At 41.7% G+C, this 13225-nt stretch overlaps 1 protein-coding gene across 1 annotated transcript in view; it reads left to right on the plus strand.

Moving 5' to 3' along the window:
- Positions 1–13225, plus strand: part of astn1 (astrotactin 1) — a 329475-nt gene that overhangs the window by 51549 nt on the left and 264701 nt on the right. Inside the window, exon 2 of the mRNA XM_071907023.2 lies at positions 5206–5393. Coding sequence (XP_071763124.1) covers positions 5206–5393 — 188 coding nt within the window. The remainder of the gene's footprint in view (positions 1–5205; positions 5394–13225) is intronic.

Raw genomic sequence — 13225 nt, forward strand, 5'->3', positions numbered from 1 at the left:
TATCTAGAGAGACTGATAGCATCACGAGCGAGTTAGCTGTAGCCCGCAAGGTCCCAGAAGGCCCGTATGAATCTGTTGCAGCTTCACTTTAACACTGAGCCCCGTCATCATACCCAGAAGCACTCCAATAAGTCGAGTGATTTTATTCTACAACTGGCACTTCACTGTGGTGCTATTGCCTGAAACAGAAAAAAACTCCCTGCAGGGCGCTAAAACACAAAATCTGACAGCGTTGCATTATAGCGCTCTTAAAAAAATGTACCCTGTATGTCCCGGAGATTGCACCACCTAGACTGTAATACTTTAATTTGTTCATTTCCAGCATTGCTTCAGAGTCTCAGAATAAGTATCAGATTTCGCTTTTTTTGCATTCTTAAATCCCCAGTGAGGATTTTTCAATCGTGTCAATTATGCTTAGATAAGCACAGGTCTTTGCGGATCGTGACTCGCAGATGGAAAGAGAGATTTTTCAAACTTTCCCATCTCATTGTAATGCAAAGTACAATAACGGGCCTATATACTAACAATACACATGTGAACCTGTGAGAGCCTCAAAACACACTTAGCATTCTCGGTAATCTATCACATTCTGGCAGGCCAAGTGCTCTGTCAATCAATTTGGGAATGGAGAAATGCTCCGCGGTGGTACCACCCTTTTGTTTATGCTCGGATTGAAGATTAGGCTTTTAAAATGCTTAAGATAGATGCTGTGTCAGTTTCACTCTACAGGACTTGAAACTCCTTTAAACTAAAGGGTCCAGTGAGTCTGCATGCAGAGGAGGTGCACTAATAATGCGGCGTAATCAGATTACTTTGATCCATTTTAATGCTGGTAGGTGGCCCCCTTTCTCTTTCTCTCCCTCTCTGCCACTTTCTTTATCCCTTCCTCTTTCACACACTCTCTCTTGCTCTCCCTCTCCACCTCTTTCTCCCTCCCTCCCTCCCTCCCTCCCTCCCTCTCTCCACTGGTGGTATGTGGTCTCGTGCAGCAAGGCGACAGTCTCATTAATCCAGCTCTCATGGCAAACTAGTCCCCAGGGGGAGAGAGAGCACACTTTTTAAAAAGTGCCCTGTCACACTCTGGCACATCATTTGCATTTAGGTTAAAACCAGTCGGGACTCTTAAATCTTATTTACGGGGGAGAGGGAACTCCCTCTCCACTGCGGCACTGGCGCATCAGTTATTGTCAGGCCCAACCTTGTTATACTCGCGCAATTATAAACATGCGCCGCTGTGTCACAGTAAAAGCATTGAGTGTTTTGCCGTGTACGCAGGTTATGATCTATATCAGGGTTGTGGTTATTATCCAGCGTGAAAGTTGTTTCCTATGCCAGCAATCAATGTAATGGCCTAACTGACAAAGAAAAGCGTTGAGAAAGTCATTTATATTGATACACTATGAACTGCTAGTGGGGATTGTAGTCCTTTGCATATACACTGAATGTACAAAATATTAGCACTGCCTGCTCTTGCCATGAAATAGACTAGGTCAGGTGAATCCTTGCAAAGATTCAACCTTTGATCCGTAATCGATTTCTTATTCCCTTCAGGCAGTGAAGTGGGGATAAAGATGAAGGGGACAACACAGATTAAAGGATTTTAAAGCCTTGAATCAATTGAGACACGCATTGTGCAGGTGCAAAAGCGGTGTAACTCAATACAAGGAACATGCTCCTAAAGTTTTGTACACTGTGTAAAAGCCTGTGATCAGCAGTAAAAATCTTGCTTGCAAGTATTTCTTAGACTAGTAATCAGTGTTATGGTCTCGTGTAGCACGGGGTTGGCCTTAGTTTATATATAGATTTCTACACTATTGCATTGCAGTGATAAGTGGGTTTCGCAATCTGAGAACTGGATGTCGTGTGCATTTCATGCTTTACCTCTGCGCTCTTCTATATGCTTCCCCTGGCTCTACAATCCTAGTTGTTTCTGTCCTAATTCTCATCTCCCATGCCAACTGAAGTGCCTCGACTTACTGCTTTGAGTCAGTCAGCACTGGGCTGTTCTTTTGATCAAGCCTCATCCTCATTATTATTTACAGACCCTGATTTCTCCCTGCAACCACTGCTACACGAATAAACCAGCTCATAGTGTGGACTTTGATCAATTATAGACTATTCACTAATGGACTGTGCACCCCCCCTCTGCACCCCCACCACCCACTTCTGTTCCGCATTGTGCTTGTGTTGGTTCTTTTCCTGCATTGAATCATATATTTAGATTTTTTATTACTGTAACCTCTTGGGTTCTTCTGTGTTAAGTGTTGAGTTTATTGTGACACTTCTGTGTAAAATGAACTTCACCTTATTTGATAGGATGTACACCAATTTGGATAATAGGTTTTTGTACTGCTTTGTGTCATGCTAGCAATTAGTGTAATAGTCAATCCAAGGAGCAAGAACAGTCCATAAACAGTATAAAGAAATACACTGTGGACCAGTTGGTGGCATTGTATTGTGATCTGCATATTCCAGCCAATAGAGTAATCAGTGTTGGGTGAAATCTTGTTATGCTGTTGCAATTACAAACCAACACCTTAACCAAAAGGAAGATTGGATGCTAGCCTATTTACAGATGTAATTAAGTATACTGAGATAATTGTTACTCCAGTGCCAATGTTAGAGTGGTTATCCTCAAGTTCCTCTTGTTTTTTTTTGTTTTTTTTTGCTAAGCGCTCATTGTTGTGGTGTTTCTGCACTGCACTTCCCAGAGATTACCTGTCAATCAAACAGTGAGTCCAGTACTGTGATGTCTTTTTCCTTCCTTTTTTATTTCAATGTGGACTTTTATTTACATGAAAATGTTCAGTAACAGGTATTTTAACAGTCTTAGCAGTGGTCTTACATAGTACTGGGTGATCAGAGCAGTTCACTTATAGAAATGTGCCCACTTGCTCGGTTAAATAAGAGGACATTAATGCATTTATTGTTATTATCGCCCCTAATTAAACCAAGAAAGCTGGCCAAGATCATCTACTTATTTCCAGCAACAGCCTGCTACAGTAGTGAGTAGATGGAAGTGGGATTTGCACTTGACCTCTGGTTCAATTCACACATTCCAGTCTAATGCACTCACTCCGTGTGACTTACGAGCCTAATGCACCTTTCCTGCACCGCGCACTTACATAACAGAATATCACCCACAATGCCTTGTCATGCATTCCTAATGTTTTCCACTTCTGCACTCTGTGTGTGTTTTGGTGTGCATCACTAATATTTACAAGGGGAAAAGCGAGGGCTGGAATGTATAGGCAAAGAGAGCAGGGACTGAGGTACAGTGTGGATTTTCAACAAGCCAATGAAGGTGCTTTTATGTTCTGTGTGAATAACCATAATCTCTCAGCTGTGGGCTCCCATAAAAACACTGTTCACTCCCCCTTTTCTTTCTAGCTTAATTATTTATTCTTCTTTTTCTCCTTCTGAATATGGATATAGATCTAAACATTTCAACTATGTTAGGTGTGTTTGATTTTCCTCCTTGGCATCCCCAAAGATGTCATTTTCAAGATGAGATCAATAAAGTACCCCTCCGTCTTTTTTCTTTTCACCCTTACATTCAAAATAACCGCTAAGACTGATGTTACAGTGTGCGCCCGGTCGTTTTGGCATATGTACCCATAGCATGTTGTTTTCTTCTTTCTCACTATATTTCAAGTTTATTTCACTCAACTGTTTTTGAAATGCAGTGTGTGAGAGTGAAAGGACGCTGATGATGGCTTATTGCTGAAACGCGTCCGTCATTTGTGCTCTATAGCTGCCCATTCAATTATATGACAAAAGGACATTATGAGTGCTGGCTTTTCTTTCTTCATTGAGAGTGAAAGGATAACACTTACTTTTAGTGTGGTCCTTGGTTGTGAAAACAATGGCATAGCGGTGTCGGCAGACAGAGGGCTGGCAGGTAATGTAATGTATCTTCTGGCGGCCATATTGATGGTCCTCAGCTCAATTGCCCCCATGGCTGAGGACAGTATGAGGTCAGCTGTCATTGTCTTGTTAAAGGGATAGTTCGGTATTTTGAACCCATGGGTGGTAGGGAGTAGTAGTTGCATGAACATTAGTTGCTTTGGTAAATTAGCTTACTGGTAAGTTAGCTTACTTGCTAGTTAGCTAGCAAAAGATGAAAAAGTATTCTGGCACAACTTCAACCACTGACAAGGACATGGAATTGGCAGGTAACACTGGAAAATAGCTATCATAGCTAGCAAACAAAGCCAAAACAACAACAGGTTCAGGTTAACTGAGCTCTCTCTTCTCAAGCTACAACTTGAATTTTGGAGTAGATGCTAGGTATAAAGACAAGACAGTTTACTGTGTCACAGTAACTTACATCTAGAAACAAATCCTTATTAGACTATTCACTTTTACTTATAACATTAATAATTGGACCTACGGCCACGACACGACTCTTTTTGAAATATCTCTGTTTTTCTAGCATGGTTGTTAGATATTTAACCATTATCAGCAGGGTTAGGCATTAACTTTTTTCTCCACCAGCCTCTGTAGCAGGTAGATGAAAACATTTACTAGCCACCATAATAACTGAGGCAGAAAACCATATCTGATATCCAGTCCCTAAAATCTTTGTAACATCTTATTTATTATTCATTTTTTTACCCTATTTGGTTTGAACAAGAATCATGTCCTCGTTATTTACTTAGTTACAAGCTCACATTTGAGTGAGTTTGTAACGCGAGACTCGTCTCGGCTTGTAAGACTAGAGGGCGATACTTGCTTTTCAATTGTACCACACCACATTGTGTACCACGCCGACTGTGGCGGTGGACTGTCAAGTGGTGGCTGCAAAGAGAGAATAGTGGGCTGACAGGGCCTCCATGCAGGCTGTGATTGGAAATTTGATTGCTGACTGACAGCCAATGCGGGACTTGTGACAGCCATGTTTTGGTTGTCAATCAAGTAACATAATCGCGCATTGGGTGTCAGGCGTCCAGTGCTACAATCAAATTTGTAATCACATGCAATTGTCGAAGCACAGTATGTTTTGTTTCAAAAAACCACCGGGGTGAGTTAGACAGTCTTACCCATTCTTACCTTTCTTAATTTCAGACCCTGATTATTAGTTAGTCAAGTCTCCCGTGGACCTCCATGATGACGCCAGCCGCGGTTGCTTAGGAAATTTGTGATGCAACTTGCAAAGCCTCTATACACTCTGTCCCCTTTGTGTGTCTTGTTGTCGTCTGGCAGAGATCTCTGGGAACTCGGAGGACATCCCCCTGGTGCGCTGGAGGCAGCAGTGGCTGGAGAACGGGACTCTGCTCTTCCACATCCACCACCAGGACGGCAGCCTGAACCTCCCGGGGCTCTCCCCCACCGAAGACCCAGCCGGCGACTCCGCAGAGGAGGAGCTCCGCATCCTGCATATCTCTGTCATGGTAAAAGCATCTGTTCTCGGTCTGAAATGTTCACAGAACGTCTGAAAAAAAAATCCCTTTTTTTGCCTTATAGCTTATTATTTTATTTTTCTGGATATGGGTTTAAAATAGATAAAGCCCTTTCGGTGTGTTTGGGTTATCGTCCCTGAAACATCCTCAAAGATGTAATCTTCAACACAAGATAAAGTGCGCCTTCTCTTGTTTTATTTTCTTTTTGTTTTTTCCCCCTGTATATTCAAAATGAAATAGTCGACTGCACTCTTTTTCGGGACAAAAGGTTTTTCGGGGGAGCAGATAAATCCTGCAGATGCCTGCCATGGTACAATAACCGTTCTAGAGCCAAAAATGTTTCATTTACAAAACACAGGCAAAAAAAAATCGGCGATCTCTGTATCCTGCAGATCTCTGTCATGGTACAGTAGCTGTTCTCAGGCCAAAATGTTTAATTCACAACACGTCCAAAAGAAAAAGGCTGTGGGATCCATGTTTAAAGGAGGATTGTGGCACTCCACTGCTACACCACTGCTTGATTTGTTTATACTGAACGCATAGCATCGTGAGTGCAGAGTATGCACTTTGGCCTGCTATTCTGCAGACCGCCACAGGGTATTAACATGTTCGACATGGAGTACGGGTGTGGTAAAGGGATGGAGGAGGTGGCACTTATTTATCGGAGGGAGTTAGTCAAGGCTTCATGGAAAAATCTTCCCAAAACATAACTACAGATAGATATTTTTACCCGTTTTATGTCGGAGAGACACGAGGCAGATTAAAGAGGCAGCAAACTATTTCGGTATATATGTATTTCTGGATGGAACATACCTTTATGAAGCACTGAAGTTCTGCATTTCACTCACAAAATGTAGATTTTTGCACGCCTGCACTGTATCAAACCTTATCTGCTATGTCGGCATAGTAGGAAAATGAATCCTCAGATCTCGCCGCTTCCTCTTCCTGCCCGAGGAAATGTATATTTATTAGATCTAAGATATGCCACACCTACTCCCAATGCCCTTTCGCAGCCCCAAAGACATTACAATCGCGCTTTGATGGATGATATGTATTTTCAGACATTGAAAGCATATTAGAACTGCATACACAAATGATTAGTCAGCTTGAGAAGAGTTTTGCCAGCAGCTATATCCGCCGCACGGAGGCAGGGCGCTGCGCTTCGACACTCCCTGAATGTCAATGACCTCCAGACCTTGAAATAATGACAAATAACTGACCTTGACTTCATTCTGCATGTTGTGCATCTATTAGCAAACATGAAGCCGACCCACTGGCATACAGGCTCAAACAGGGACAGTGTTTTCATGTGTCAGCCTGCTAGCCAATGTGGAGGTTATTCTTCTAACCTTATTGTTTTTCCCTCTAATCTCACATTTTTACTCGCCCGTTTATCTGCATTTCGCATCCCATCAAGCTCAAGTCGGTGTCTTTGTATTCCATGCTTTCCTACTCCCTCATCCTGAAAAGGCGGCGGCGGTAGCGCTGTCACCAAGGTGTCCCACGGAGGTGCGGGTAGAGAGGGATTAGCATGCAGATCCGAGCAGACCGCGGCAACAGATGGACGCGGTGTTGCCGCTGCGCCGCCCGGGCCCCGCTGCAGCTTGCCACCCGGTTGGAGGCCCCGACCTATAAATCCAACGCCGTGTCACTTGTTCAGCTCCTCGCGGATACAAAAGGGGCCCCGCGAAGTCTGCTCGACGGCCTTTTTAGCTCAAACACACACCTGTCACGGGGGCCGTTTTCCATTGTCTGCCTTACCGAGGGAGACTGGTGGGCCAGCGGCAGCCCAAAAAAAAATATGCTGGAATACAGCTGTGAATGTGTTAACCGCTTTAGGTGTTCACACACTCAGCAAAATCTAATAAAACCCTTGGTGTATGGTTACGTTGTGCGTTAAAAGCAGCAGGGAGGGGAAATAATGAAACATCAATAAAAAGCAGTTCACAGAGGCTATAAAACACACTTATTTGTTCATAATTCATTTGACATGATATTCAAACTCATACTGAAATGAAAAATGACTTTTTTAGCTCATTTTAACTATTATACCATACACCTATTTCACATTTTATGACAAAAAAAATGACAAAAATGACATTTTTGCTGCCTGGAAAACAGAAAATCTTTTCTCTTTCTAACTGATATCCCATTGGTTTACACATTGAATGATCTCTCCCCACGTTATGTCCCACCTTAATATCCTGTTTCAACAGGATATACATCACAATAAGGAGATGCTCTCAAAATGCTGTTTCATTGTGACTTTAACACTGGAAAGTACTAGCAGTAGTCAGTTGAGGGCCGGTTTCGAATTTTAGAATTGAAATATCTCAGATTTCAAAATGACCCTTCAGAACTTTTCCAACAGTCACTTTCTGTATAAATCAGGATGACCAGCCAGGGCCAGCAGAGGACACTTGTTGGATCTGAATGCACAAGGAGAAGCTTTGAAAAGGCTCTGCTCAGCCCTTTTTACACAGAGCTTCAAAATCACACCAAGAAATAGTAGATATACTAGATATAATTACCCCCATTCATTTGACGGCTCGTTGGCCTTCCCTTACACAGCCAAAATCACACCAGCCTCTCTAGCGTTAAGGAGAAATTCTACCTTTGCTTTCGCTTTGATCTCAAGGGTTGTGTTTCGCAGCGCTCTTTCCATGTTTTTTATCAAATACCTGAAACGGATTTAACTAGAATTGGTCCCAGGTCTGCGCATCCCGGCCAGGTTGGTTCAGCCAGGGAGCAGAACATCCAATCAGCTACAGTTCATTGCCTGGCCACCGTGCTCACCACGAGACCGTTTATACCTAATGGATGAGTTGGGACTCCAGCCTTTTTAGGCTTGAAGACAAGCCAATCTTATCATGGGCTTGATCCTAAAGGGGAATCAAGTTCAATGAACTGCACCAAACTTGGGCTCTGCGGCCAGAAAAGGGGATTTTCTTCTGTTATACCGGCCCAGTTGCTATTACAGTCTTTACTCAGGTGATTTGAACCTTTTCTTTTAATTCATTATATGCAGCAGTGAAGAGGATTCCCAAATTTGAACCGCACAGTGACTAATTTCCATACAAATATAAAATGTACTCCAGTATTTTTGAATATACCTGAAGTTTACTGTTAGAAGTGTGAAGCTTTCCTGTGTAAAAAGGCTGTGTTCGGAGTTCAAAGCTTCTCCCTGTGCATTCAGATCCAACAAGGTGACCACAGTGTCCTCCGTTGGCCCTGGCTGGTCATCCATAATAGATGACTATCCTTGTGTTTGTCTGTACCAACACCAGGTGAGACACTGGCAGTTCAAACACATATCCTCAACTTCAGCTAGAGCCCCAAAGGTAGAGACAACTACAAAGTAAAAAAAACCCAACATTCACCCCTGAGAAAACAAACAAAAAAAACCCACACTGTATATTTGAAACAATATAGACTCACATATTTAAAGTACTGGTGGCATGATTGATTCACTTTTTGAGAGACTTCTGCTCCAGTCAGTGTAATATTACTCCTCCCTTTTTTTTTTTTTTTTTTAAAGTTTTAATCAGCTACTATTTTGCTACAGGACCTCTATGAATCAACCCAATCGCCACATACAGTATGGAGGCAGCCAAGCCAAGTAAATTATGTAATATGGAAGCATAATAGGGTTTATTCATGCTTACAGGGATTAGATTTGATGTTTTCCATAAGGAAACTTTTTAATTGATACAAACATCATAGTAAAACCAAACACCTCAAACACATTGAGTTGAACAAGTGAAGATATACACAAAACAATGCATAAAACTATTTACACATAGCAGCACATAAATATAATCAATGCAATCGACATGAATAATGCAGTCCTGGCCCATATACCTTGACAGTTGACACTGTCCTTTGTGCTGCATGGTACACAGTTTGAGCAATATGGTCGAATTGGGTTTACCTCAGCTGTGCAAAAGCCCTCGAGGTACAAGAGTTTGTTGTGGTTCAGTAGTGTGAAAAAAACCCTCACTGTGCCCACTCAACCCAAAAGGTGAGGAGCAGTCGAGTCTGTCAGCGCCTTATGGTGTTTGAGGCAGCAAATGCAGTCTGGCTAGCCCTTTGTTTCTGCCAGTCTGGTTTGTGCCGGGCAAATTAAGGACTTGGACAGTATGTGGACTTGCAATGTAAAGACGCTACACAAAGCATTTTGACATCAATAAATTGTTGCTACATTCGTTTTGACGTATAATTATCAGCAACAAACAAGACCAACACCGAGATGACTGTCAGCCTCTACCGGCATCTACGCTGCATTTTACATTATGTGCCACCGTGTCAGATTTAGCAGGAAATCTGTTGGATTGCTTTATGGCACAAAACAGGAAGAGGGCGCTGTTCTTCCTGTGCAAACAGAGCTAAAGCTTTCAGAGTTTCTGGCAGATGGTGGAAGGAGTGAAAGGCAGATGGAAAAATTATATTTCAGTAAAGAAAAAGAAAAAGTTTCACTGGAGAAGCATCATGCTCTGTCTGACAAGTAGCAATTGGTTTCGTGGAAAATGTGGTCTTCATCATGACAGGGTCCCCATGGGCTTTGAAAATCCTTGAAAGTTTGTGGATTTGAGAAGATAAAATAGGGCTGTAAAGGTTTTTGAAAATGAATGGATGGCCTTGAAAATACTTTTGAAAGTATTTTTTTTAATTAAAATATAGCACCCTATTTCATCAATCTGCCTCAGCTCTGGACCGCTCTCTATTCTTCACATCCTGAGGAAAACCTTGGAATTTTTTGACTTGACAAAATCATGAGTAAGAATTGACCAATGTCATGTCTAATCCCAAAACAACAAAAAAGCAATTTTGAGTCATTGAATTTCAAGACTTAAAAAGTCATTGGAAAGTAATTTAATTTGCCACTGTTTTGAGCAACACTTACAGGCAACAACATGCCACTGGACTGTGACAGAAGCTACCAATCATCTCCCCCATGGTCTCTTTTGTTTATGGTAACTATACCAAGGTATCACAATTAATTTGTCAATGATATACTGATGTTTAAAAATGCAATATGTAGCACCTTTAATGGATAGATTCATGCAAAGGGGTGCAGGCAGTACATCTACATACACAAAACTGACTACTGAGTTGCCAAGGGTTTATAGGAGGGGAGTGGGGCGCATTGTGACGCAGCTCAGCCTGTGGATCTGATCATCCACACCAATGGCTCCATCATTGACATTCATGTGGCGACCCTCCTAAAAACTTGATGCCATTGATTGCGTAAACCTTAAATCGATGCGACCCTGGCCGCTTGTAAAGCAGCAGCTGTTTGGAATCCTACCCTCCAGAGTTGCTCTCAGACCCTCACAGCACGGAGTGTTTTCCAAAAGGCTGCAGAGCGAGACGGAGTGATCCGCGGCTTCCCTACAGGCTGTGAGGAGGGCATGCGGCCCATATGCCTAGCTTGTTTGCGGCCCTAGCAAATCTCAGACAACAGAACACTACTATTTCCTTTGACACGCCAAAATGAATCGAGCCGTTTTAATAATACAAAAAGTTCTTTACATTGAACCTACTGCTTTAACTTGTTTTCCAGACTTTCGCTGAGGATTGACTGTACCCAGTTTTTCAGACTCGGATGCGCCTATTTCTTTTTTTGTCCCACAGATAAAAGTACTGAAGCATCCCTGTAAGCTCAGCCGGCTAAAGAGCATACTGTTGTACCCGCAGTGTTGTGGGTCTGAATCAGGCTGTTAGCCTCGTCCCCTCTGACACTCCCTCCTTTCACGTACCTCTTATATATACTCTCTAATAGAGCAGAAATGACATAAAAATCTACAGAATCTATAGAAAAAAGAAGCCTTTTTTGATCAGTATCAGCTGACGGAGAGGCTGCAGAGCCTTAGTCCAAAGGTGCATTGTATCCTGACATTTTCTTGTTTCTGTTAAATCAAGGTGTCAAGTCAACTAGTCCTCTGCGCGGGGTGGAATCGATTTTGTCAAACAAGAAGTCTGCGGAACGCAATATAATTTTTCTCCTAATGTGTTTTTTTTGTGTTCATTTCTTTGTCCACGCTGTGCCTCAAGCTTTGTCTCAATAAGCACACAAGCAAGTCATTTGAACTAGATGGGGCGTCCGTGTTAATAATTTCCGCTGTACGTTGGGATTTTCACAGCGGCCCGTGTCTGATGAAACAGACAGCGTGGCTTTAATAAATCAGACTTGCACAGGAGCTGAAGCGATACATACTGGTAGGCTGGAAATGTAGAGGACACTACGCCAAGTTAATACTGAAGGAAAATGAACCGTGGACTTTTAGCCTCCATTTAATTTCCTATACAGACAAACATGATTGAAAGAGAAAGAAGGGAAAAAAAACATTATGGAGGAGCAGGCTTGACTGTGTCTAACAGTACCTTGCAACATTACCGCTCACTTTTCCCCCCTCAGAGGCCTGCACTAGTGCCTTAAGTGCCTGATAATACTTTATTTTATGGCCACTCACACCCTTGAAGAATAAAGGGACATCTCCTTCCTGCCACCATCATTTAATCCATAAATGTCAATCGGGTGAAATCCATTATGATAGGAGACGTGCAGTGACCAAGTTCTTATGCTCCAGACTTGTGCTAATATATAATAATGTAATAAGTGTTAATATGTGCTAGTTGTATACAACGATTGTGGAATTTTAATTGTAGAAATACTAAATAAAACTATTAAATTCAACTGTAGAAATATCAAGACAAATTAAGTTGTATGGATTTAAAAAACATTGAACTTGTTGAACTTGTTCATATTTCATACTTTTTTATTTATGGATGGGGCAATACACTTATCTCACAATACGATTCGATACACGATATGGGATTCACGATTCGATACAACCACGATACGATGTAATAAAAGTTCAATGACAACAAAGCATAGCTGTGCAGAATTCTGTTTATTTCTGAGCCATTTTCTAGCAATGCCATTGGCTTGCCAGAATGTAAACAACAATTAAAAATGTCATTACAAAGTGTAAATAATATAATTTGGATGGAGAGCTTATGAAATTGTGGTAAGCAAGCCGTCTCATTGAATATAATTATTATTATTATTATAATTGAATATCATAAGGTTTTAAACCAACTGCAGAACAACTAAACCGTTATTTTCATTGCTTTCTACAGTAAATTTCTAATTTTCTCAGTATTTGGAGACACATGGTGAATTGCTACCTTTCATTCATTGCTACCAAATGAATTAGTTACACCTGAACGAGTGTAAAAATGAGTTTTGGATTTATGCAGACAAAACTTTGGGGATAAAAGTCATTTGAAGCAGTTAAACATTCATGGCATGTCAGATTCAGAATATGAGAACATCTGCACGCATACACAGACATTCAAATGCTGCAAATCCCTCTAAATAAGCTGGATTTCAATGACTTTATCACAATCCCCAAATTTGGGCGTAATTAATCGGGTATTTTTGCATGGTTAACCATTCCGTTTGGTTGTGTTGGTTGGTTAGTAATGAGATTACATAACATCTGCCATTTGGTGAACACATTTATCCAAAGAGCCTTACAGTAACATCACTCCATACTGCCCACACTGTCCAGGGAGTCCAACGCTGGCTGTGTTTACATGTACAAGGAATTCAGCTCTTAACCTAGTTAAAGAGTAACCCCAAAACCAAATCTGTGGTGAAGCCTGACACCTAATGGTGAAAAGTAGGTACTGAATGGGCCATCTTCTATTGGCTGGTCTTTGTGCCAGTACCCTACTTTTCACCATTAGATGTCAGACTTCACCACAGATTTGCGTTTGGGGTTCAGTTACTTCTTAAGTCACGGAACCTGGTTTTG

This window comes from Centroberyx gerrardi, chromosome 13, assembly GCF_048128805.1.
Source record: "Centroberyx gerrardi isolate f3 chromosome 13, fCenGer3.hap1.cur.20231027, whole genome shotgun sequence".
NCBI classification, from domain to species: domain Eukaryota; kingdom Metazoa; phylum Chordata; class Actinopteri; order Beryciformes; family Berycidae; genus Centroberyx; species Centroberyx gerrardi.